At 44.5% G+C, this 25000-nt stretch overlaps 1 protein-coding gene across 3 annotated transcripts in view; it reads left to right on the forward strand.

The window, feature by feature from the left end:
• Positions 1-25000, forward strand: part of LOC138971848 (tRNA (guanine-N(7)-)-methyltransferase non-catalytic subunit wdr4-like) — a 204013-nt gene that overhangs the window by 46088 nt on the left and 132925 nt on the right. For 2 of the 3 annotated variants that reach the window (XM_070344679.1, XM_070344681.1), the window contains one exon: positions 7287-7472. The exons of the other annotated variant lie outside the window; for it this stretch is intronic. In XM_070344679.1, the coding sequence (XP_070200780.1) occupies positions 7287-7472 (186 nt within the window). The remainder of the gene's footprint in view (positions 1-7286; positions 7473-25000) is intronic. 3 annotated transcript variants of the gene reach the window in all.

The following is a 25000-nucleotide window of genomic DNA, read 5'->3' on the forward strand; positions in this document are numbered from 1 at the left end:
CGTTGTCACGGATGTTCAATAAAGGAGTTGGTTGCCTTTCGCACTGTGCAAATAACAAAGCGATCTCTTGCAGCAAGCAAATATAAAACGATACTCACCGTTCCGTACGATCGGGTGTTCTGTCAAATATAGCTATATTTCCGCCGAGTCCTTTTTTTTTCTTTTTTTTTTCTTTCCTGCATGAAAATATTGCAAGAAAGTTGCATCAGCAACCCCCTTCCCCAACCCTCCCCTCCTCCTCCATCTCCCATTTTGCCTTCTTCATTGGTTCAGCATTGTAGGCTGGCGTGATTAACACCATGCAGTCTTAGGTTAGAGATGGACTTCAACAACAGCTCTGCCACAGACTACAGATGGTCTGTAAATCCCTGCAGTAACTCTGAAATACAACTCTGCTACACTCTAGATGATTAATGTCTGTAGGCTAAATCCAGCTTCTCCATAATTCACAGATCGTCATAAAACCAAACACTGATGATCTTGAAATTCTGCTGAAGTCTAGAAATGGTCCTTAAATCCAACTCTGCTGCGGTCTAGAAATGGTCTTTAAATTCAACTCTGCTGCAGTCTAGAAATGGTCTTTAAATTCAACTCTGCTGCAGTCTAGAAATGGTCTTTAAATCGAACTCTGCTACTAACCGACCATGGTCATTAATGCAGCCCTGCTTCCAACGTTACTACAGTGTAGAGAAGGTCTGTAAATCAACTCTGCTGCTGTGCGGAGGTGGTCTTCAAACCTGACCTTATGACAGTCAAGAGATGGTCTCTCATCCAGACTCTGCCGCACTCAACAGATAGTCTATAAATCCAATTGTAATACTGTCTGGAGATTTTGACCTTGATTCACTCGAGATATGTTCTTCTATGGTACAGTCCTTCCCGTAAACAGCTCTGCTCACTCTCTCAGATCCGCACAGGTTTTTCCATGGGATAAGACTATCCCTCCATTTTTACGCATACCAAAACTCAACGTCCTGACTCGGGTTTCTATGCATATTCGGAATTCTTTGTTAATTAATTTCGCAGATTGACAGGTTAAAAATCTCAAAACGTTTTTCTATTTTCAGAGTTTTTTTTCTATTTCACCACTATTTATATTTATATTTCTTCTTTTTTTCCCACCAAGGGCCAGACCCCCGCCTTTGTAAGCTGAACTCACTTTTTCCAATGCTAGGCCCTGAAACATAGTCTAGAGATGACCTTTAAATCCAGCAAAGCTGTGCCTTTAAGAACGCCTTAAACACAGTCTAGAGGACCTTTAAATCCAGCAAAGCTGTGCCTTTAAGAACGCCTTAAACATAGTCTAGAGATGACCTTTAAATCCAGCAAAGCTGTGCCTTTAAGAACGCCTCTACCGTAGTCTGCAGATGGTCTTTAAATCCAACGCTTTAACAGCCTGAAAAGCAAACATTTACCTTGATCTCTGCGTTGTCAAAAAATCTTTAAGAACGCAGCAGCGCATTTATTTTATGTTGTTAATTTTGGAATGGCGGAGAATTGTCTTCACGCTAATGATCAGGTTCTTGTCGACTTTTGAACTTTGCTGTGAGCTAAAAACTGCGACAGGTTTGTCGATAAGTTGAGAGTGAACTTGTGCAGCGTCGGTCTTCTATTTTAGCTTTGTGTTTTCTATTTTGGCTTAGCGTTGCACTGAGTACGAGACGTGAGTTTGTTTGATGGGCGATAATTTATAGGAGGAATGTATGTATTGACTGCCTAGGACCAGACTGAAGGGAGGTTGGCCTGTCCTGTCTCTGTCATTCTCGCTCTGTCTGTCTGTCTGTCTGTCTGTCCCTCTCTCTCTTTCTTTCTTTCTCTCTCTTTTTCCTTTCCTCCCTCCCTACCTCTCATCTCTCTCTCCCTCTCTCTCTCTCTCACACTCCCTCTCTCTTTCTCTCTCTCTATCTCTCTATATCTCTTTCTCTCTCTCTCTCTCTCTCTCTCTATCTCTTTCTCTGTTTTTTCCTTTCCTCCCTCCATACCTCTCATAATCTCTCTCTCTCTCTCTCTATATATATATATATATATATCTCTCTTTTCTTTCCTTCTCTCTCTATCTCTCACTCACTCTGTCTGTCTCTTTCTCTCTGTCTTTGTCTCCCTCCGTGTGCGTGTGTGTGTGTGTGTGTGTGTGTGTGTGTGTGTGTGTGTGTGTGTGTGTGTGTGTGTGTGTGTGTGTGTGTGAACAGATAGAGCCTCTGAGAGACTGTGAGAGAGAGAGAGAGAGAGAGAGAGAGAGAGAGAGAGAGAGAAAGAGAAAGAGAGAGAGAGAGAGAGAGAGATAGAGAGATGTTGGGGCTAGAGAGAGATGGTGCGAGCTAATACAATACGATAGATTTATTTGTGCAACAAAAATGAATTGGGCGTGAAGAGCATTGGGCGCCCCGAAAATCCATGGCGAACAAGTCGATGGGAAAGGCGGGACCATGCTGGTGCCTGTCGATGGGGCATTGATCATCTTAAGCTTGAATGAAATCGTGTCAGACCATCGCCTGTCTTCTGTGGAAGAAAATATCCCTTTAAGAAAACGGCATAAAGTACGATTGGGGATGAAATATGGCGCACTGTTTGATCACCAGCAACAGACGAACGGCCCAGACCGGAGAAAGCAAATCAAAACAAAGCATAGGGCTGAAGTGGCTTTACAAACAGCTTTGTGTTATCTGCTTTATGAGGCCTTTTGATCATAACCGGATTTTGGAGAAAATACCCACACCCCTTCCCTTTTTCCTACCCGGCCAAACATGATCGGTACATTTTTATGCTCATGCTCTAGTTGTGATGGCGCCAGGTGTTTGTAAAAAGACAAACAAATTTACTCTTGCAAAAACCTGTCACTTGATCAAGCCAGCCAGTGAAACCCTGTAAACTGTCGTGAAATAAATATGCCCTCAATACCGGTAGAACTAGAACCGGTGTAACACGAGAAAATTACTCCGGAGTAAAAATTTCGTACGAAAATGTTACTCCCTTTACGAAAAATGTACTCCCCCATTACACGAGAAAATTCCTCCCCACGACAGGTAAGTTTCGAGTAAACATTTCGTGCAAAAATGTTACTCCCCTGACGAATAAATAACGAATAAATTACTTCACCCTAACACGAGCAATTTAACTTCCCATGCCAGGTGTACGAAATTTTTACTCCCTTGTCCCCTGTTAGTCTTGGTGGTGGAGGGAGGGTAGCGCGACATTCGTTTGCGCGAGATCACATATATATATGCATTATCCCTTCGCCCGCATCCCATTTTTGCGTACGAGATTTTCACTGGAAGTAAAAAGAATGGGGAGTAAACATTTCGTGGAGGGAGTAATTTGTTCGTGCCTTGGGGAGTTCTTTTCTCGTACGAAAGGTTTACTCGGATTAAGAATTTCGTACGACATTTTTACTCCGGAGTAATTTTTTTGTGGAGTAAAAATTTCGTGTTACACCGGTCACTCGATCAAGGCAGCCAGTGAAACTCTAGTGTAGCAGTAGCTTTAAGCTGATACAGAGAGCTGTCAGATTACATCAATGCCGGTAGAACTAACCGGTTGATGATTTTATTCTGGTATTTTCCACATTTCAACCGGTAAAATACAGCCATTTTTTCGGTTAAACGCAAACACTGTTTAGACATTGTATGTTATGTGTGTTTGCTATGTGAAAATAGGGGGTGGGGTGGGGGGGGGGGGGGGCGTAAACCGGTCAGTGGTTCATGTTTTGATTGCATATTCGATTAAAGCTACGTTAATTATCATTTCATTTCATGTTATTTCTGGGTGGTTTCATTTCATGTTATTTCTGGGTGGTTTCATTTCATGTTATTTCTGGGTGGTTTCATTTCATGTTATTTCTGGGTGGTTTCATTTCATGTTATTTCGGGGGGGGGGGGGGGGGGTACTGTAACACACACGTGCAGTGAGTGAGTTATTGATTCGTGACCATTCCAGCGGTGAGAAACATGGCCAGCGTTGTAGGCTGGATTATGCAAGGTGTGGAGTGACTGCCAATGGGTCATTAATGTCATGCCACGTGTACAGTGGGATGGTCAGTATGGCCCACGGTCAGAGTCAGCATTTGTTTTGCTAACCGATGAAGCACTCGACACTGTTTTCAACGCAGGTAGTTGAATGACAAATGAACCAGCTCATCTAATTTTACACTTACAGTTGGTGGGTGACCTACAGCAAGAGTCGCGATAATTATAACCGCGATTACTATTTCTGAAGGCATATTGCTATAACCACAAGTACTTGTCTCTTTGGTTTCTTGCTTCATCCTAAAAATACCTGCCCCCTCATGTAAACCATCTATCCGACGGGCGCAGTTGTGTGGAGGTAAAACGTCGGCCTCCTAATCGGGAGGTCGTGAGTTCGAATCCCGGTCGCTGCCGCCTGGTGGGTTAAGAGTGGAGATTTTTCCGATCTCCCAGGTCAACTTATGTGCAGACCTGCTAGTGACTTTACCCCCTTCGTGTGAACACGCAAGCACAAGAAAAAGATCCCGTAATCCATGTCAGAGTTCGGTGGGTTATAGAAACACACAAATACCCAGCATGCCTCCCCCGAAATCGGCGTATGGCTGCCTGAATGGCGGGGTTAAAAACGGTCATACACGTACAAATCCACTCGTGCTAAAAACATGAGTGAACGTGGGAGTCTAAGCCCATGAACGAAGAAGAAGAATGTAAACCATCCTGCAAAACACCAGTCCAGGCTTTTGGTGTTACCTGTTTTTAGGGCACCCGGCCTCTTGGACTCATACCAACAAACAATCACCAGTGTTTCGCTGAATGAATTTCCCAAATTGACACAGGTGTCTTTCATTACAATTAATTCAGCAACAAATTCCAACTGTGCTCAGAAACCATCTCGGCTGTAACAACCTTGCCTTTTTATATAAAAAAAAACCTAAAAAAACCCTCAGGGTTGAAGCAGCCTGCATGCAACTGAGGTACAAAAAACAAAAAAATAAAAAAATTCTCGGCTGTAAGAATGTAAATATGTTTCCAGGTGGAAGGATGCTCTTGTTCCATGTACAAGCCTGGATGGACCCCTAACGGTGTACATGGTCGTTTACACGGGAAGGGAGCCGTCTGTAAATCCAACGTGCAGTCTCGACATCGTCAAATAATAACAGAGAATGTTTCGCTTAGACTAGATATGGGTTATATGATAATTCGAATTTTACGCCCTCACGGCTATTGATGAGATACTCAAGTGTATGCGTGTTTACGTGGTATCGGCCATCTGCACTTATGGCAGAATGACCGAGGTCTTTGATGTGCCACTGTGGTGACACGGGGGTGGGACATGGCTACCGTCTCTGGGTCTGCACATAAAGTTGACCCGTGTCTGTCCCGGCACAGAGTCGAACTTGCGATCCTAGGATCACAAGTTGCTCTACCAACTGTAGTATTTCCAAATTGCAGTGTGTAAACATGCAGTGTGCTGAGTGTTGAAAGGCTTGGAGCTTGTCTAAAAAAACTGCCCATTGTGTGTGCATGCTGACAGAGAGCCAAGCTGCACGTAGATCTGCAGAATCATAAAGGGAAAAGAAGGTTTGTTATTGCCTTCCACACCCCCCCCCCCCCCCGACGGAACATATGGCCAATGAGCAAACACCAACAGAGGACAAAGTATCGACTAGTTGCGAGTGTTTAAGGATGCAAGGACAAGTCAGAAAAGAAGACAAAATACGTGTACCCAGCGAATTACTGACAATAACAGAATACAAAGTATCGACTGATGGCCTATGTTTGAAGATACGAGGGCTTGTCTGAAAATAAAGACACCACGGCCGTTAGTTACCGAGTGTTTGAAGACGCGGGGACATCTTAGAGAGAGAGAGAGAGAGAGAGAGAGAGAGAGAAAGAGAGAGAGAGGGAGAGACAGAGACTGTGAGAGAGAGAGAGAGAGAGAGAGAGAGAGAGAGAGAGAGAGAGAGAGAGAGAGAGAGAGAGAGAGAGAGAGAGAGAGAGAGAAAAAACAAATGTATCCGCAGGGTATCACTAACAAAATATACAGTATCGGCAACTAGCGGGTGTTTAACGATACGAGGGCATGTCTGAAAAGAAGAAGACCGCTGGTTGTAGTGTGGATGATGGCCCAAGCTTAAGATGATCAATGCCCCATCGACAGGCACCAGCATGGTCCCGCCTTTCCCATCGACTTGTTCGCCATGGATTTTCGGGGCGCCCAATGCTCTTCACGCCAAATTAATTTTTGTTGCACAAATAAATCTATCGTATTGTATTAGCTCGCCCCCACTGACCCATACCCACCATCTCTCTCTAGCCCCAACATCTCTCTATCTCTCTCTCTCTCTCTCTCTCTCACAGTCTCTCAGAGGCTCTATCTGTGTCTGTTGTGTGTTGGTCGAACCATTCACAGAGGAGAGAGACCTGACGCTCGTCGATTGTGTCGTCAATATTTTCGTCAATATTTTCTCCAGAAAAGTATTGACTCTGGCCCCTTGTCGATGACTGCAGTCTGCGTTCAAACCCAGGGCCCAAATGATGGAGGAGGGGGAGGAGGAGGGTGGGGAGGGGAAGAATGGGAATGACTAGAAGCAAAAAGAGAGAAGAAGAACTAGTAGAGAGGGAGAAGAGGGTGGTGGAAGGTTAGAGGAGAACTAAATCATTGCCGGGACATTTGCCAGGGTATTGAATAAAACAGAAGAGGGGAGAACAAGAAACGAGAGACTGAGACACAGAAGGACCTTTGCATCTCTCGAAAGAGGAGGTCTAAATCAAGGCTCGGGACGTTTTTCCAGGGGTATTGAATGAAAGAGAAGAGAGGCGTACACAACACGAGAGACAGAGACACACAAGAAGCGTTGCATCTCTCGAAAGAGAAGTTCTAAATCAAGGCTCGGGACGGTTTGCCAGGAGTAGAGGGGTGAACAATACACGAGAGACGGACACACAAGGAGCGTTGCATCTCTCGACAGAGGAGTTCTAGGGGTGAACAAGACACGAGAGACAGAGGAGTTCTAGGGGTGAACAAGACACGAGAGACAGACACACGAGAAGGACCGTTGCATCTTTGGCAAGAGGAGGTCTAGGTTTAAATCAAGACGCGGGACGTTTTTGCCCAAGGTATTGAATGAACACGTCAAGGAGACTCCCCTCCCCCTCCCAAGGAAGGCTGTGGGTGTTCTAGGACCCCCCTCTAGTCACTCAACACCGGGGCTGCTGAAGTTTTAGTCAATTTTATCGACGCTCTTTGCCTCCATCCACCCATTCCCAGTGGCCGGAGCCTTTTCCTCCTCCTCCTCCTCACGTTATTCCATGTTCTTGCAGTTTACACAAGGCCGGCGACGGTGATGGCTGCTCGTCGTTGTTGTCGTTGCCGTCATCTGTGGCGACCAACAGGGTCCTGGCTTGTGGCTTTTCGGGACGAGGGCGTTACTTTGCCGTGTGCGATGACCTTAAGATGCTGCATGTCTACGTCACAGAGACTGACCCGTGGACGTTACTCAGTTCAAGGTGAGTCTGATTGAATATTTGCTATTTTACTTTTAATGTTTTGCTGGTTGGGATTGTTTAATGTTTGGTCTGTGTTTGTGTTGTTCTCTCTGGTGATCTGGGCTAAGGTGCACCAGAAAGATGCTAACCGGGTGGGAGCGAGCTGCAGGGTTGGGTTGGTTAGAATCAGAAGCAAACCTCAATAGACCAATTCCGGAAATAACTGTCGGGTTTGTATGGGTTGTGAAAGAGTGACTACCCTTGCTTTTAGTGAGACAAACAATCCACACGTGCTCCCTGTCCACAACCATCGCTAGTGACTGGCCCGTGGATTGTGTGTCCCACTAAAAGCAAGGGTAGTCATGCTTTCACAAGCCAAACAAACCCCACAAAGATTGTTTGTCCCACTAAAAGCAAGGGTAGTCACTCTTTCACAAGCCAAACAAACCCCACAAAGATTGTTGTCCCACTAAAAGCAAGGGTAGTCACTCTTTCACAAGCCAAACAAACCCCACAAAGATTGTGTGTCCCACTAAAAGCAAGGGTAGTCATGCTTTCACAAGCCAAACAAACCCCACAAAGTTATTTCCGAAATTCGTCTATTTTAGGTTTGCTTCGGATTCTAACCCACCCGACCCCGCAGGTCGCTCCCACCCGCAGCTGGTTTAGGCTCTGCTGGTAACTTTCTTGTGCACATCGGGCCTGGCTGGTTACTGTGCAGAGTAGGATTTTGTTGTTGCTGCTGAATTAGTGTGTATATTGACATAGGTGTCATTTACGACAAAATTCTGCAAAAAAAACCCCAACAACAAACAAACATCCCACTCGGCATAGAAAGCAGCCAGACTGTTACTTTTTCTTCTGTGTGTAGCTGTGGAAGGATGTTCTTTTTTTTTTTTTTTTTTTTTTTCATTTTCATTTTCATTACTTTATTGTCCCATCGCTGGGAAATTCGGGTCGCTTCCTCCCAGTGGAAAGCTAGCAGCAACGGAGTCGCGCTACCCAGGTGTCTGCGTGTTTAGGTGTATTCAGCCACCTGCACTTATGGCAGAATGACCAAGGTCTTTTACGTGCCATTGTGATGACACGGGGGTGGGACATGGCTTCCGTCTCTGGGTCTGCACATAAAGTTGACCCGTGTCCGTCCCGGCCCGAATTCGAACCTGCGACCTTTCGATCACAAGTCCAGTGCTCTACCAACTGAGCTACCGGGCCCCCTATTGCATGCTTGGACTAATCTATGGTGATTGACAAAATGGTTTGCACAAGAAGGATTGGATCTTGAAGCGTCATCTTGCTTAGCTTCAAATTCTGTGAATGCATATCGTTGGAACCTAGGCCGTATTGTACTCCTTTTATTTGAGACCGTTGAATGTCCAACATGTGGACAGTTCAGCTTGACCGTAACACGCGTACTGGCTTCCGGTCAGGTGCGACGAGAAGCTCGTCCCGTCTTCTCTCGCGATAACAGTGATTTTGAGCGAGATTGAGACTAGCCAATGTTGATGTGGTAGTATGAAATGATACTCAAGAGGAGGTGAGGTAGTGATCATGTACATTTTTTGTTAGAGCCGTCCTTTCAGTCGCATCTTGTGTTTAGTACATATTCACTCGCACAAGAACTTATTTAGTCATCTCCTCAGTTTCTTGCCTTGTCTATGACCTAATCTGCCACTTTTTCTTTCAAATCTTGATCTTTCAAATCTTGATAATTAATGTTTGGTTCTTCTCTGTCCTGCGTGAACTTGACCGGTTCCTCGTTGTAAAGGGTTTTGGGCACTCGTTTGCAGTTTTCTGTTTTCAGCACTGATATTCGGATCTTGTCGCCGTTTAACGGTTAGCTTTGTTTTGAAATGAATGCTGCGTAGAGCACAATGTGTAAGTGCGCGCGTATGTTGGTATTCTGACGTCCGCATTCTTGACATATCATTTTTAGGAAACTAAACATTTATTATTAACACGTTTCCCTTGTATTGACTTTGATGAGGAATCACTGGGCTGTTTGTTCATCAGTGTTACACGTGTAGGTGCTTTTGACTCCAAGAACAACCGGCACGGTGGCCTAGTGGTAAGGCGTCCGCCCCGTGATCGGGAGGTCGTGGGTTCGAACCCCGGCCGGGTCATACCTAAGACTTTAAAATTGGCAATCTAGTGGCTGCTCCGCCTGGCGTCTGGCATTATGGGGTTAGTGCTAGGACTGGTTGGTCCGGTGTCAGAATAATGTGACTGGGTGAGACATGAAGCCTGTGCTGCGACTTCTGTCTTGTGTGTGGCGCACGTTATATGTCAAAGCAGCACCGCCCTGATATGGCCCTTCGTGGTCGGCTGGGCGTTAAGCAAACAAACAAAACTCCAAGAACAAATGAAGTGAGTCGCCCGGCTTCGTGTACCCCTCATCCAAGCCGAGCCGTTAAACAAGTTTTGTTGTTGTATTTTTGATTGTTTTAAATTTAATTTTGTGTGTGTTTTGTTTCATTAGATAGCACAACCACAATGACGTTAGTCATCATTATTCTAGCAGCAACAGCAAGAGAGAATGAGAAGATGACAGGCTGGGGAAGGCGGCGATTGTAGGGGAAAAAGATGATGCAGATTCTTCTGCTTGTTTCTTAAAGGCACAGTCCGTCCCGTGTTTCGGCTCACCATCTCATGTCTGGCCTGGCTTTTATATGGTGGGGAAGGACCATCCCCCGCCTTGGACAAAACAAGAAATTCCTCCGAGGTAGGAAAAACACCCCCGTTGGTCAAAGGGAAATAACCATTCTCACTGCACCCATTCTCACTGCCACCAACTGAGAAGGTTATTTCCCTTTGACCATTAATATGTTTCTCTATAAGTCCTTGTAGAATCTTAATCCACCAATAACTCCCTAACCGTGTGTTTGACTGGTCCCAATTTTTGTAAGGACCGTCTCAGGAATGTATAGAACCTGTTCACCAAGTTTGGTGACGATCGGTCCGTTCATTCTTGAGATCTATATGCGAACACAAACACACAAACACACAAACAAACAAACAAACACATCGACCGAAACATATACACACCCCTATACCGGGGGTGTAAAAACGGAACATCAACAGCCAGAAGCTTCCGGTGTAGTGTGGGGTTTAAACAAAAGTTATGCTATGTGGAATTGTGTACAGAATACTTAATTTATGTATGTTTTTGTGAAGCGCTTAGAACTGTTTTAGGATTTGCGCCATATCAATATCTTCATTATTGAATATCATTAATTAAATTTCAAAACTGACACTATCAGATCTTTCACACGGAATGGAGAGACAGTGCCTTTGAGTGTTGCCATCGTGTTTCCAGCAACAGTAACGGTACGGGGGAGTGCCAGGGAGGCCTGTGGAAGCGGCAGTGTTGCGAGGGATGAGGATGATGAAGATGCGTCTGCCGGGTAGTTAAGGCGTAGGGTTGCGCTGCTGCTTGTTCAATATGATTAACCGGTCGCGCTTGACTGCTCGCCCGTGAACACAGGCTCTGCCGCCCGATATTAAGTCGTTTATCTGTCTTGGCAGGCGTGGAGGAAAAGAGAAGCGAGGGAGGAGTGAGGGAGATATTGGGTGTGGGGGAGGGGGGGTAGAGAGAGGGGGAGTGAGAGAGAGAGAGAGACAGAGACAGAGACAGAGACAGAGAGGGCGACAGACAGAGAGAGACACACACACACGCACAGACAGAGAAAGAGAGACGGAGAGAGATGCCATCGAGAAAGAGGGGAGAGATTTTAGCAGTTGCGGAAGGAATTGACTGCTTTATGAGGATTATCGTAGATATATCTGCTCATATCGAATTTTTAATTAAGATCTACAGAGGTTGGTGACCGTTTCTGCTTGTCAGTTTTGATATGTCCTCCACAAAACGCAAAATTATGCCCCCCCCCCCCCCCCCCCCCCCCGCGGGTTAGGGGGAAGAATTTACCCGATGCTCCCCAGCATGTCGTAAGAGGCGACTAACGGATTCTGTTTCTCCTTTTACCCTTGTTAAGTGTTTCTTGTATAGAATATAGTCAATTTTTGTAAAGATTTTAGTCAAGCAGTATGTAAGAAATGTTAAGTCCTTTGTACTGGAAACTTGCATTCTCCCAGTAAGGTCATATATTGTACTACGTTGCAAGCCCCTGGAGCAAATTTTTGATTAGTGCTTTTGTGAACAAGAAACATTTGACAAGTGGCTCTATCCCATCTCCCCCCTTTCCCCGTCGCGATATAACCTTCGTGGTTGAAAACGACGTTAAACACCAAATAAAGTAAAGAAAGTAAAGCAAAATTATGATAAATTTGTTACTTATCTGTACGTTCGGCGCCTTGTGTCTATGCTAATTTGTAGGCAGTCAATGAGTCATTTGCTTGGTGTGTGTGTGTGTGTGTGTGTGTGTGTGTGTGTGTGTGTGTGTGTGTGTGTGTGTGAAAATACGTGTGTGCGTGCGTGCGTGCGTGCGTGTGTGTGGTCGAATGCTTGTGTGTGTGTGTGCGTGTGTGTGTGCGTGTGTGTGTGTCGATGTGTGTGTGTGTGTGTGTGTGTGTGTGTGTGTGTGTGTGTGTGTGTGGTCAAACACTTTTGCTGTACTCGCACATCAACACGTGAACGAATTTTGATTGGTTCTCTCTGAAATTGATATACCTTTTTAACTTCTTTTTGTCCTTTAAAACACGAACAGATGTTTATTATTGTTTTACTGCCATAATATGCGCTTGGTTAATTTCTGTGCAAATTGATCACGATTTTCTGTGCATATTGTTTTAATCAGCGGCGAACTAAAGAAGCGTGAACTGTTTTGCTCCGAGAAGCATCGGGTTATTATGTCTTGACGAAATTGAACCTACAGCTGTCAATGTGAACACAGCTTAATGAACAAACATTGACACGGCGGTGGGACAGTGCAGGGAGGGTGGGGTTCAGAAGGACACAGGTGGGTGGGAGGTGGTGGGAAAGAGGTGTGGTTTGAGATTTGTTAATCATTATATTCAGGTACAAAACCTCCTTCCCCCTCTCCCGAAATCCCCCCCCCCCCCCCCCCCTCTTGCTTTTTTGGGCAGTTTGGGTAGTGCATTGACGGGCAGTGGAGGGGGGAGTTGAGGTCAGAGATTATTATTATAATTTTTTTTAAAAGTATGCGGCCAGGTAAACCACTTCATCCCTCCGAACTTATATGTGTGTGTGAGTATGTGTGTGTGTGTGTGTGTGTGTGTGTGTGTGTGTGCGTGTGTGAGTGTGTGTGTGTGAGTGTGTGTGTGTGTGTGTGTGTGTGTGTGTGTGTGTGTGTGTGTGTGTGTGTGTACACTTTGGACAGTTTCTTTTAGAGGGCTAGGGGTAGGTGGAAGAACCTGGGCAGGTTGGAGGGGTGGTGGTGGTAGGGAGGGCAGAAGTCGGTTCAACGGGGTAGAGCAAACGTGTTTGAGATTTGTTAATTATTCAGCCAGGTATACACTCCTCCTCCTCCCTCCCCTCGCACCCCCCATCCATCCTTTAATCAGTTAAGAGGAGGGGAACAAATGCTACTCGTCTCACGTGCTCATGTGCGTCAGTATTAAAACTTCATCTTGCGGCACAGCTGGCCGGGTTGTTAGGGCAACATGTACTGTTCATACTGGCTGTGCTGCTAGGAGGAGATCGGAGAAGGGGGTTCAGTTAGAATGTTCGAAGTATTTGGGTCAGTTGTTCAAGTATTCACTAGAATACTCCCCCCCCCCCCCCCAAGAAAAAAAAAAGAAAAAAAAAGGAGAGACTTTTGCGTGTGTGTGCGTGTGTGTGTGTGTGTGTGTGTGTGTGTGTGAATGCGTTCATGCGCAGTCACTGGCTGCAACTATTGGCATAATCGGCCACCGTTGTCGCAAAATCTGATGTCGCAGTTTCTCGCATAATCTATTGTTGAACAGAAAGGTTATGGCAAGTTTGAATGAAACGACATGGTAATGGTATGACATATGTAGGTAATTCAAGGTTAGGTCAAGTTTTCTGTCAAAAACCTAAAGGGTTGGTTTTAAGTCAGGGTACACATTGTGTGACTGTCGCAATAGTTTTGTTGTTGTCGAGGTCAGTGTAACGTGCGTTTATGTTTTTGCAAGCATGCAGATAGCATAATGTGACAAACAAAGAACTTGTGGTAAAAGAGAGAGAGAGAGATTTCAAGCAAGCGTATGTGTGCATGCATCGTTGCGTGTATGCATGTATCGGTTTTTAAATTTTTATTCAAGTTTTTTCCTCATTTTTCGAAAAGGACAAGCTGTCGTTGGGACGACAAAGACGGTACAATGACAAACTGCAACATGAGCGTCAAGGCCGATTTGGTTTTAACATTTCAAGATCAGCGACTGACAGCCGCACCGTGTGTATAGGTTGCCTTGTGCACGTGCACCCCGTGACAGCGTTTAACGCCTTCCCTGTCAGGAGATCGACTTGAACGCCAGACATCTTTATTGTCTCGTTCCCGGCTGGCTGTGGCATTTTTGTGTCCTCAAGTCATCCTTCCCCTGTCATTTTTCACTTTGACTTTTAAAGGGAGACAAGAAATGAATTTGATCTTTAAAGTAATAAATGTGTGCTTTTACTAAATGCAATGGGTGTGAAAACGAAAGTTTGAAAGCTATCAAAAGCACAGCTTCTCTTCTTCATTTACCGTAAACTACCTTGTAAACGCCGACCTCCCTTATGCACCAATTTAGCCCCCCCCCCCCCAAAAAAAAAAAAAAAAAAAAAAACCACACGAAAAAACACGAAAAAAACCCAAAAAAACCACGAAAAAAAACCCAACCAAAAAACAAACCCCAACAACAAACAACAAGAAAAAAAAACCACCACTCTATCTGTAAGAATGCATCCAGGCAGTTAATGTGTTCAAATCTGAAAGATCTTCGCCCTGTATGAAGATGCCTGAAAATTAGAAACCGCGGTCGCAGTTATAATAATCCCCCTTTACGCTAGCTGTATCCGGTTGGATGTCACAGCCGGTTAGCCGAGACTCTCAAGTTTCTATCGTCAAGGTAGCCACGTTTGCAGGGGCGTGAGGAACGGGGAGGGTGGGGCGGATGCGGCGTCACGCAATTTAACTTTAAAGAAAAGACTTCTTTATTATGGCCTGTGGACTGCTTCTTGCGTGCGTTCAGTATGCAACTTGTTCCTTTGTCCAATTACTGTTTTAACAGATACAACTTTTTATTTTAAATGTTTTGTTTCTCAGCTTCAATATCGGGTGTCCTGATGAGAGTTATTGTGAGATTTTGAAATAAAATTATGAACTCGCAGAACAAAATTTCGTAAACCTTAAATCTTGTTTTTGTGGGGGGTTTTCGTCTCCAAATGGGCTGCTAATTAATGTTTGTTACATGGGTGGGACTCACACTCTGCTTTATTACTATTTCAGTTCATTTATCTCTCTGTGTATTTGTTGTGTATGTTTGGATCACATTTGTTGATAGTGGGGACATAAGTCACGTTTACATTTTCTCTTTGTCGTCATATTGTCTTGTATTTCGTTATTGAAAAGATCGCATGAGAGAGTTAGAGAGAGAGAGGAAGGACAGACAGGCAGACAGACAGACAGAATCTCAAAGCTTCTTTCATCTCGCACAAGAACTTTTTTTTCGCAATTCAAGCTGCCAAAGTTTGAAACTGTAATGCTGCTATCTTCAAGCAACGCTACCCGGCCTTCTCATTATCGGGATAGTTTTCTCTGTCATCAAAAAGACACTATGGATGCGATAATCATACCTGAGAGTGAATGCAACCTCGTGTTTGTTTGTTCTGCGCGTTTCTGCTCGGCAAAGCTTGCGTGCGAAGAAGGTGCATAGCGGAAATGTGTCCAACATGGAACGGTGTGCGTGGTGGTGCAGACGGAATCGTAAACTGACATGACACGGGGCTATGATGTGAATTTGTGTTGAAAGAAGATTTACTACGTTTTATTTTTGAATTTTTTTTTTGCGCACAGGCTAGGGAATTCTTTAGTCAGGGGCACTCATTTATTACACAAATAGTTTGAAAGCTACACTCGACATTTGGACCTTTTGTTGCTTGATTGTTGGTTGTTTGAGGGAAGACTTGTGTCATGACGTTTCCCTGTTGGACCATTCTGACGATGGAGTTGTCTTTTGGGACATATTTAGGGACATATTTCTCCTTGCAAAAAGCCCATGTTTATCGATTTACCAACAATTTCCTCACGTTGGGTCCGTTTCCCCTACAGGAACTCCGAAAGACACCCGGGACGGCAGAAAATCAATGCGAGTGTTTACCTTGTTACTTTTTCCTCCTCCTCCCCCTCCGCCCTCTCCCCCCCCCCCCCCCCCGCTTTTCCTCCTTGTGTGGCAGCCTGCAGCAGGAATTGCTGGTAATTTAAAAGATTTTCAGAACCGTCGCTTAGGAGATGAGAGGCTGCGCTGCTTGGAGAAATCCTTGGGCGTGGTCCTTTCTTGATTGTCATTCTTGCTTGTTTTGCGAGGAGTCTTTGTGTGTGTGTGTGTGTGTGTGTGTGTGTATTTATAGAGGAGATGGGGGTTGGTGGATGTATACAGTGTGTTTCTGTGGGGTGGAGGTGTGTGTGTGTGTGTGTGTGTGTGTGTGTGTGTGTGTGTTTGTGTATGTGTTTGTGTGTGTGTGTGTGTGTGTGTGTGTGTGTTTGTGTGTGTGTGTGTGTGTGTTTGTGTTTGTGTGTGTGTGTGTGTGTGTGTGTGTGTGTGTGTGTGTGTGTGTGTGTGAGAGGGTGTGATTTGTGTTATTCATGATTTGTATTAAAACAAAATATAGATAGATAGCTGCGTCATACATGAATACGTCGGTTACTTTCTGAATCGATGGGAACTGTTTAGATATTTATGATTCATTGTTTTATTGAGATATAAAAAGCGCTCACTACTATGTGTACCACAGGAGGTAGATTTTAACAGTCACCCTGGCTAATCTTTCTCTCTCGATCTCTATTTGCCTGTCTGTTTGCAGTCTTTGGTTACGTCCCTTTCCTCTCTTTCTTCCCCGCCCCCTCCCTCTCTGCATGTGTGTGTAAGTGTGTATATAAATATATATATATATATATATGTGGATGTATGTGTGTGTGTGTGTGTGTGTGTGTATGTGTGTGTGTGTGTGTGTGTGTGTGTGTGTTCTCTTTTTTTCTGATATATAATGGTTTCATTTAACAACTCAATGAGTCATTGATACTTCTGCCACTGAAGTTGACTCACCTAGTGTTGTGTTACAATGTGTATGCTGTGGGTGTATCTGAGAGAGAACCAGCTTGCAGTTAATTTATGAGAACATTCCCACTAATGTGACTTGAACTTACTGAATTACTTCCACATTGTTCTTTGTTATTACGGAGAAAAACAAAACCTGTGTTCTCAGAGGTGACCCTACGGATGACATGCAAAAGACTGCATTGAAAACAATAGAACAACTATACCGAAAATGGATACTTTTACGGATTTCTAAAGACTGTTGTGAAAACATAAGATCAAGTTGTCAGAGATACTTTTTCTGATCACAAAATACCGTTGCGAAAACAAGAAATCAAATTGTTAAAGAAACATCCCTTCTTCTGTTAACTATCATGTCAGCCACGACAGATCTGTTCTAGCTTTTGCGTGCGATTCTTCTTCTGCGTGCGTTAGCTGAAACTCCCACGTACACTCATGTTTTTGCACGAATGGATATTTACGTGTATGACCGTTTTTACCCCGCCATTTAGGCAGCCATATGCCGCTTTCGGAAGAAGCATGCTGGGTATTTTCGTGTTTCTATAACCCACCGAACTCTGACATGGATTACAAGATCTTTTCCGTGCGCACTTGGTCTTGTGCTTGCGTGTACACACAAAGGGGGATAAGGCTTAAGCAGGTCTGCAAAAATAAGTTGACCAAGGAGTTCGGACAAATCTCCACCTTAACCCACCAGGCACGTGGGGATTCGAACCCACGACCAGGCCCACGAAAAGCTGTGGGGATCGGCAACGTCGCTGCGGCGGACCTCGGACTTCGTCCTGCAGACTGGATTGACAATTTAGCATGGCCGGGAACGCAGAAGAAGAAGAAGAACCCACGACCTTCCGCTTTGGAGGCCGGCGTCTTACCACCAAGCCATTGGGCCTGTCCGTGAGATTGGAGCAGCTTACCGCATGGGCGAATGTCAACAGCCGGGCTGCTTTCCGTGCAGTCTTTGCTGAATGAACAATCAAGAAACAAGAAAGGTTCATGTTTGGAACGTTTAATTGAGAACAACACACCATGTGCACAAGAACTTTGACCTAACGGCCTTTAAAGTGAAGAAAAAACAAGAAGGGTAGGTTGTTTGCACGTTTGTCTGTCATATGAGCGTTGATGCGTTGAGCTGTCGTTATGCGCCATACATGGCCCAGCTCATCCGGCTTCAGCGTGTTTTTGAGTCACTTGAGAAAAAGTGACTCTATGTAATCGGTCAGTGTTAGTCTGTCCGGCCGGCCGTCCGGCCGTCCGTCCGGCCGGCCGTCCGGCCGGCCGTCCGTAGACACCACCTTAACGTTGGACTTTTCTCGGAAACTATCAAAGCGATCGGGCTCATATTTTGTTTAGTCGTGACCTCCAATGACCTCTACACTTTAACGATGGTTTCATTGACCTTTGACCTTTTTCAAGGTCACAGGTCAGCGTCAAAGGAAAAATTAGACATTTTATATCTTTGACAAAGTTCATCGGATGTGATTGGAACTTTGTAGGATTATTCTTTACATCAAAGTATTTACATCTGTAGCCTTTTACGAACGTTATCAGAAAAACAAGGGAGATAACTAGCCTTTTCTGTTCGGCAACACACAACTTAACGTTGGGCTTTTCTCGGAAACTATAAAAGTGACCGGGCTCAAATTTTATGTGAACGTGACTCATTGTGTTGTGAATAGCAATTTCTTCCTGTCCATCTGATGCCTCATATAATATTCAGAACTGCGAAAGTGACTCGATCGAGCGTTTGCTCTTCTTGTTATATCAGAGTGTTCGCTCTCCTAGATTGATTGCTTTACCGGGCTGCCGAGTTCAATCTACCCGGCTATTTGGCCATAGCTGGCTGGTTTGTTTATCTGAGGTGACCTTCCCCAGGGCTAGAACTTAAAATGCGGCTCTTGTTCGCATGATGCTCCCGTCATTGGAGACCTGGGGTATTTCTTGAGTGTAACAGTGCCACCTGTTACCCCGCCCCATCCTGTTGGAAGCATCGCCAGTTGGTCCGCGACTGCTTATTCGTCCTGGCAAGCCTGACTTATTTCGCAGCTAACCTCCATATATGAAGGCCATCACACTATCCGCCACCTGTGAACGCGCCTGGTTGGGGGTGGTCGCCCCTACTGTCCCAGGGCACGTTTGTTATTGACAGAACAATATTAAAAAAAATATTAAACAAATATTGTTTTGTCAATAACAAACGTTCCAACAACCTACCTTTCTTGTTTGTTGATTCTGAATTTTGGAACGTTGGCAGTCTCTTTGTTTTTGGATTTGGCCTTTAAAGTGAACATACAAGACACACGACAAAAGAAAATAAAGAAATGTTGCTTTGACTCATCTGAGAATGTGCCCATGATGGTCGTAGCAATGATAAGACCATCATTTTTCTTTGACTCATCTGAGAATGTGCCCAGGAGGGTCGTGGCAATGATAAGACCATCATTTTTCTTGAATTCATCTGAGAATGTGCCCATGATGGTCGTAGCAATGATAAGACCATCATTTTTCTTTGACTCATCTGAGAATGTGCCCAGGAGGGTCGTGGCAATGATAAGACCATCATTTTTCTTTGACTCATCTGAGAATGTGCCCAGGATGGTCGTAGCGATGATCAGACCATAATTTTTCTTTGACTTATCTGAGAATGTGCCCAGGATGGTCGTAGCAATGATAAGACCATCATTTTTCTTTAACTCATCTGAAAATGTGCCCAGGATGGTCGTAGCAATGATAAGACCATCATTTTTCTTTAACTCATCTGAAAATGTGCCCAGGATGGTCGTAGCAATGATAAGACCATCATTTTTCTTTGACTCATCTAAGAATGTGCCCATGATGGTCGTAGCAATGATAAGACCATCATTTTTCTTTGACTTATCTGAGAATGTGCCCATGATGAACGCAGCAATGATAAGACCATCATTTTTTGTGTGACTCATCTGAGAATGTGTCCAGGATGGTCGTAGCGATGATCAGACCATCATTTTTCTTTGACTTATCTGAGAATGTGCCCAGGATGGTCGTAGCAATGATAAGACCATCATTTTTCTTGAATTCATCTGAAAATGTGCCCAGGATGGTCGTAGCAATAATAGGACCATCATTTTTCTTTGACTCATCTGAGAATGTGCCCATGATGGTCGTAGCAATGATAAGACCATCATTTTTCTTTGACTTTTCTGAGAATGTGCCCAGGATGGTCGTAGCAATGATAAGACCATCATTTTTCTTTGACTTTTCTGAGAATGTGCCCAGGATGGTCGTAGCAATGATAAGACCATCATTTTTCTTTGACTCATCTGAGAATGTGCCCAGGATGTTCGTAGCGTAGCAATGATAAGACCATCATTTTTCTTTGACTCATCTGAGAATGTGCCCAGGATGGTCGTAGCAATGATAAGACCATCATTTTTCTTTGACTTATCTGAGAATGTGCCCATGATGGTCGTAGCAAGGCAGTACAATCATTTTTCTTTGCTGAATGATTTGACGCTTTTGTCAATCTGCGAAATTAATTCCGCATAAATCCCACTCCGCATTTATAGAATGGTCAGGCTGTTGAATATCGGTATATGTCCAAGTGGAATGAAGCTCCTACCCCGTGCACAAAGCTGGACTAAGTGCCTATGTTGGACATGAGTTGGTTTATACGATGGGGACTCGGAGACTCAAAATGTTACTGTCCTTATAATAAACAAAATGACCAAAAAGCACTGTACTCTCGTTGGCATGACGAAAACAAAACAAATGTTCGTCATTCCAACGTGAGTACAGTGCTTTTTGGTCTTTTTGTTTTTCGCTCTCACGTGCGGTCGCCATTGTTCTTGTCCTTATAAAAACAAAGAAAGCCGCAACTCAGTGTGCGGTAAGGAGAAAGGGGATTGATACGTGTACCTTTTAGCTTACATTTTTTGTTTAAGTCTTTCTCTACTTTTGCTGGCCCCACCCTCTGTTTCCACCCCCGCACTTACTTTTCCCACCCACTGCTCTTTTGTCAACTCCATCTTGTTCGTCATTCTTTCAGTCGCAGAGAATCACGATGCGTCTTGCGAGCTTACAAAGGAAAGAACGTAACCGTAGCAATTAAAGCTTCAAACAAGAACGGACACTGCAACATTCTTTGTCAAAATAAGAAAGAACATCACAAAAACAAGAAAGGTTACGTATGTGAAACGTTTTATAACAGGCAAAATGCTTAGTGTTTGCTCATCAGCAGTCTTAATAATCTTTACTGGTTCGGATTCCCAGCAAGTTGTTTTTTTGAAAAGCTTTTCGTTTTCTTAGAGGCATGTTGATTGTAAGTTCGCTTTTACCTAGTGGTTGTGTTGTCAAGACCTGCTTGTGTTTTATTGTTTTAAGGTGGAATGACAGGTTAGTCCTATTGTAAACAATTGTTTTGTGGAGTCGGAGGACAAATTCACCGCGATGACTCATTTTCAGCGATTAGTTTGAACCATGGAAGAGCTTCAATGTTCAGACACATTTGAATTGCTTTAGTAGCTTTAGAATTTCATTCATCAAAAAGTGTCTCTAACATTTGCTTATATTGCTTAATGTGACAAAATACACATGACACAAAGTGCGAGTAAAGTCAGCCTGGTACGTTGAAACACAAAGAAAATAGCCAAGACACCAAGGAAGGCCAAGCAACCAAGAAGGGTCAGTTTATTTTTAATTCTTGAATTTAAAACGTTAGCGGTCTGTCTCTTTCGGATTTATTCCAAGAAGACTTCTAAAATGTGTTTATCTATTGGGGAGGGGGATCTCTCTCTTATTCATATAAGCTTCTGCTAGAAGACGTCCAACCTTGTTTTCGTAGCTGTATGATTATTATGATTGATTACATTCAGATTTACAGAGATTGGTGTAGTCCCCTCTCGGTCTTTGGAAGTGGACAAGCAACGTACACAACAGAACAAAGTGGATGGTTAATGGTATTGCCACTTATTGTAAGATTCCTCAGATGCTTTGTGGTCTTAAAAATAGGAGTACCACTGTTATCTCAAATGTTAAAATCACGTTTTAACAAGAAAGGCCGTATTTATATTTCCTGAATGTCATAGAAGACATTAAATGTCAGTACGACAGTAACACAGAACGATTCCTGTGGCTTTTTGTCCTTGTAAACTCCGCACACGATGGTACGATTTCTATTTTAATCTTCTTGATTGACATTAACCTTTTGACATACAACCGTGTAGTATTTCTATCTCTTTGCTTCCTCCCACCACACATTCTCTCTCTCCCACCCCACATTCTCTCTCTCCCACCCCACATTCTCTCTCCCCTCCCCCACATTCTCTCTCTCCCACCCCACATTCTCTCTCTCCCACCCCACATTCTCTCTCTCCCACCCCACATTCTCTCTCTCCCACCCCACATTCTCTCTCTTCCACCCCACATTCTCTCTCTCCCACCCCACATTCTCTCTCTCCCACCCCACATTCTCTCTCTCCCACCCCATATTCTCTCTCTCCCACCCCATATTCTCTCTCTCCCACCCCACATTCTCTCTCTCCCACCCCATATTCTCTCTCTCCCACCCCACATTCTCTCTCTCCCACCCCACATTCTCTCTCTCCCACCCACATTCTCTCTCTCCCACCCCACATTCTCTCTCTCCCACCCCACATTCTCTCTCTCCCACCCCATATTCTCTCTCTCCCACCCCACATTCTCTCTCTCCCACCCCATATTCTCTCTCTCCCACCCCATATTCTCTCTCTCCCACCCCACATTCTCTCTCCCACCCCATATTCTCTCTCTCCCACCCCACATTCTCTCTCTCCCACCCCACATTCTCTCTCTCCCACCCCATATTCTCTCCCCCCCCACATTCTCTCTCTCCCACCCCACATTCTCTCTCTCCCCCCCACATTCTCTCTCTCCCACCCCATATTCTCTCCCCCCCCACATTCTCTCTCTCCCACCCCACATTCTCTCTCTCCCACCCCACATTCTCTCTCTCCCCCCCACATTCTCTCTCCCCCCCCATTCTCTCTCTCCCACCCCACATTCTCTCTCTCCCCCTTTATCTCTCGATCTCTCCCCCTCCTTTTCTGGCCTCCCTCTTTCTCTTGTCCCCCCCTCTCTCTTGTATACATCTATATATATATATACGACTTGTGTCTGTCTGTCTGTGTGTCTGTTTGTGTCTTCACGATGCACGGCCAAAGTTCTTGATGGATCTGCTTCAAATTTGGTGGGCATATTCAGGTACACCCCGGACACAACCTGGTCGATGAGAATTTTCAACACGTGCTCTCAGCGCGCAGCGCTGAACCGATTTTGGTTTTTCTGTTCATCTTCCCAGATCCATTCCCAGTAACTCTTCCTTATCTTCTCCAGTGTTTTGCGTTTATCTCCCTTCCTTCGTGTGGCGTCAATCCATATTCCCTTTACTATTTTTAGAAGGTCACTGTCCACAACGCTCAATCCATATTCCTGTTACTATTTTTAGAAGGTCACTGTCCACAACTCTTCCTTATCTTCTCCAGTGTTTTGCGCGTTTATCTCCCTTCCTTCGTGCGCCGGCTAAGCCGGCGGGGTATTCGGCTCTACTTCTTCCCTGCAACAGTTCGTGCCACATGCAGCGAAATACCAGGAAGAAAGCCACCCGCATTGAATTTCCGACCAATTTTGATTCAAGTTGCTACACGCTACATGCACTCACTTTGATACACGAGCAGGTATTCTAGTTCCATTCTTGCCGGTAGAGGACGCGTGTATTCGTTGCGTCTTTGTAGTGTTCCTTTTTTTCTTAAAGTGTATTTTAAAATGAATGTTTTACCTCAGTTTTCACAAATGAACGAATGAAGAAATTCATTCATTAATTCATTCATGCATTCATACATTCATTCAATAAATAAAAAAAAAGCAGATAAGAATGAGACACCTTCCTGTAAGACTAGAATAATTAATGGACTGAACCAGTGAATCGTTGTTTTTGTAACTCGAGTCTTAAGAGCGAGAAAACCAAGATATGAAACCGACACATATTGCTTGCACTTCGTTTTCTTACCTAGAATCCTTCTATTGTCCCATGTACGAAGGACACAAAGGAATAACAAAGTATTCATAGCGTAATTATCATATCATCTGATTCACAGCGTAATTATCATATCATCTGATTCACAGCGTAATTATCATATCATCTGATGAGCGAAGAAGAATTGCTCCATTGTTGTAAACGTTGAGGATACCTGTGTTTGTAGATGCTTGACTATCCGTATTGAATTGTCACACATTACATTACGTTGGTCACTGATTATCACAACTGCTAATAACATTAGTACTTGAAATGAATACTTTCTCATTTCTCTCTGTATCTTTCTGTCTCAGGCTCTCTCTTTGTTTCTGTCTCTGACTCTGTCTCTCTGTCTCTGTCTCTGTCTGTCTCTGTCTGTCTCTGTCTCTCTCTCTCACTCTCTGTCTCTGTCTCTCTGTGTGTCTGTGTCTGTCTGTCTGTCTGTCTGTCTGTCTGTCTCTCTCTCTCTCTCTTTCTCTCTCTGTCTCTCTCTCCCTCTCGCTCTCTCTCTCTTTCTCTCTCTGTCCCTCTCTGTCTGTCTGTCTCTGCCTGTCTGTCTGTCTGTCTATCTGTCTGTCTGTCTCTCTGTCTCTGTCTCTCTATCTGTCTGTCTCTCTCTGGGCGGGGACGTAGCTCAGTTGGTAGCGCGCTGGCTTTGTAGCCAGTTGGTCGCTATCAGCATGGGTTCGATCCCCACGTTCGGCGAGAGATTTATTTCTCGGAGTCAACTTTGTGCAGACTCTCTTCGGTGTCCGAACACCCCCGTGTGCACACATGCGCACGAAAAAGATCCCACGTTCACAGCGAAAGTCTCAGGGCTTGGAAAACACGAAGACACGCATGCATCATCTCTCGTCTCCGATTATCATGATCGTATTTCGATACTTTGACGAGACAAACCCAATGCTGAAGAAGACAGCCACAGCTGGCTTGTTCGAATCAAAGTATCACACCATACAATCTTCAACGTATTACCAATACCTGTCCCAATATAGACCAGTTGGTCTAAGAGGACGTCAGTCAGTCAGTCAGTCTCTCTCTCTTTCTCTCTCTCTGTCTCTCTTTCTCTCTCTCTCTCTCTCTCTGTCTGTCTGTCTGTCGCTCTCTCTCTCTCTCTCTCTCTCTCTCTCTCTCTCTCTCTCTCTCTCTCTCTCTCTCTCTCTCTCTCTCTCTCTCTCTCTCTCTCTAGTTTTTCTCTCGGAAAAGGCAGGGCTATTTCATTTAGAGAAAAACGCCTCGACGGGGTGATGTACACGGCAGCGGCTAATGAACTAATTACTCCTCGACTTGGAGTGAAGAATGCTCAGGCCGCGACAGTTTAGCGGGATCT

This window comes from Littorina saxatilis, linkage group LG7 (assembly GCF_037325665.1).
Source record: "Littorina saxatilis isolate snail1 linkage group LG7, US_GU_Lsax_2.0, whole genome shotgun sequence".
Lineage (NCBI taxonomy): Eukaryota > Metazoa > Mollusca > Gastropoda > Littorinimorpha > Littorinidae > Littorina > Littorina saxatilis.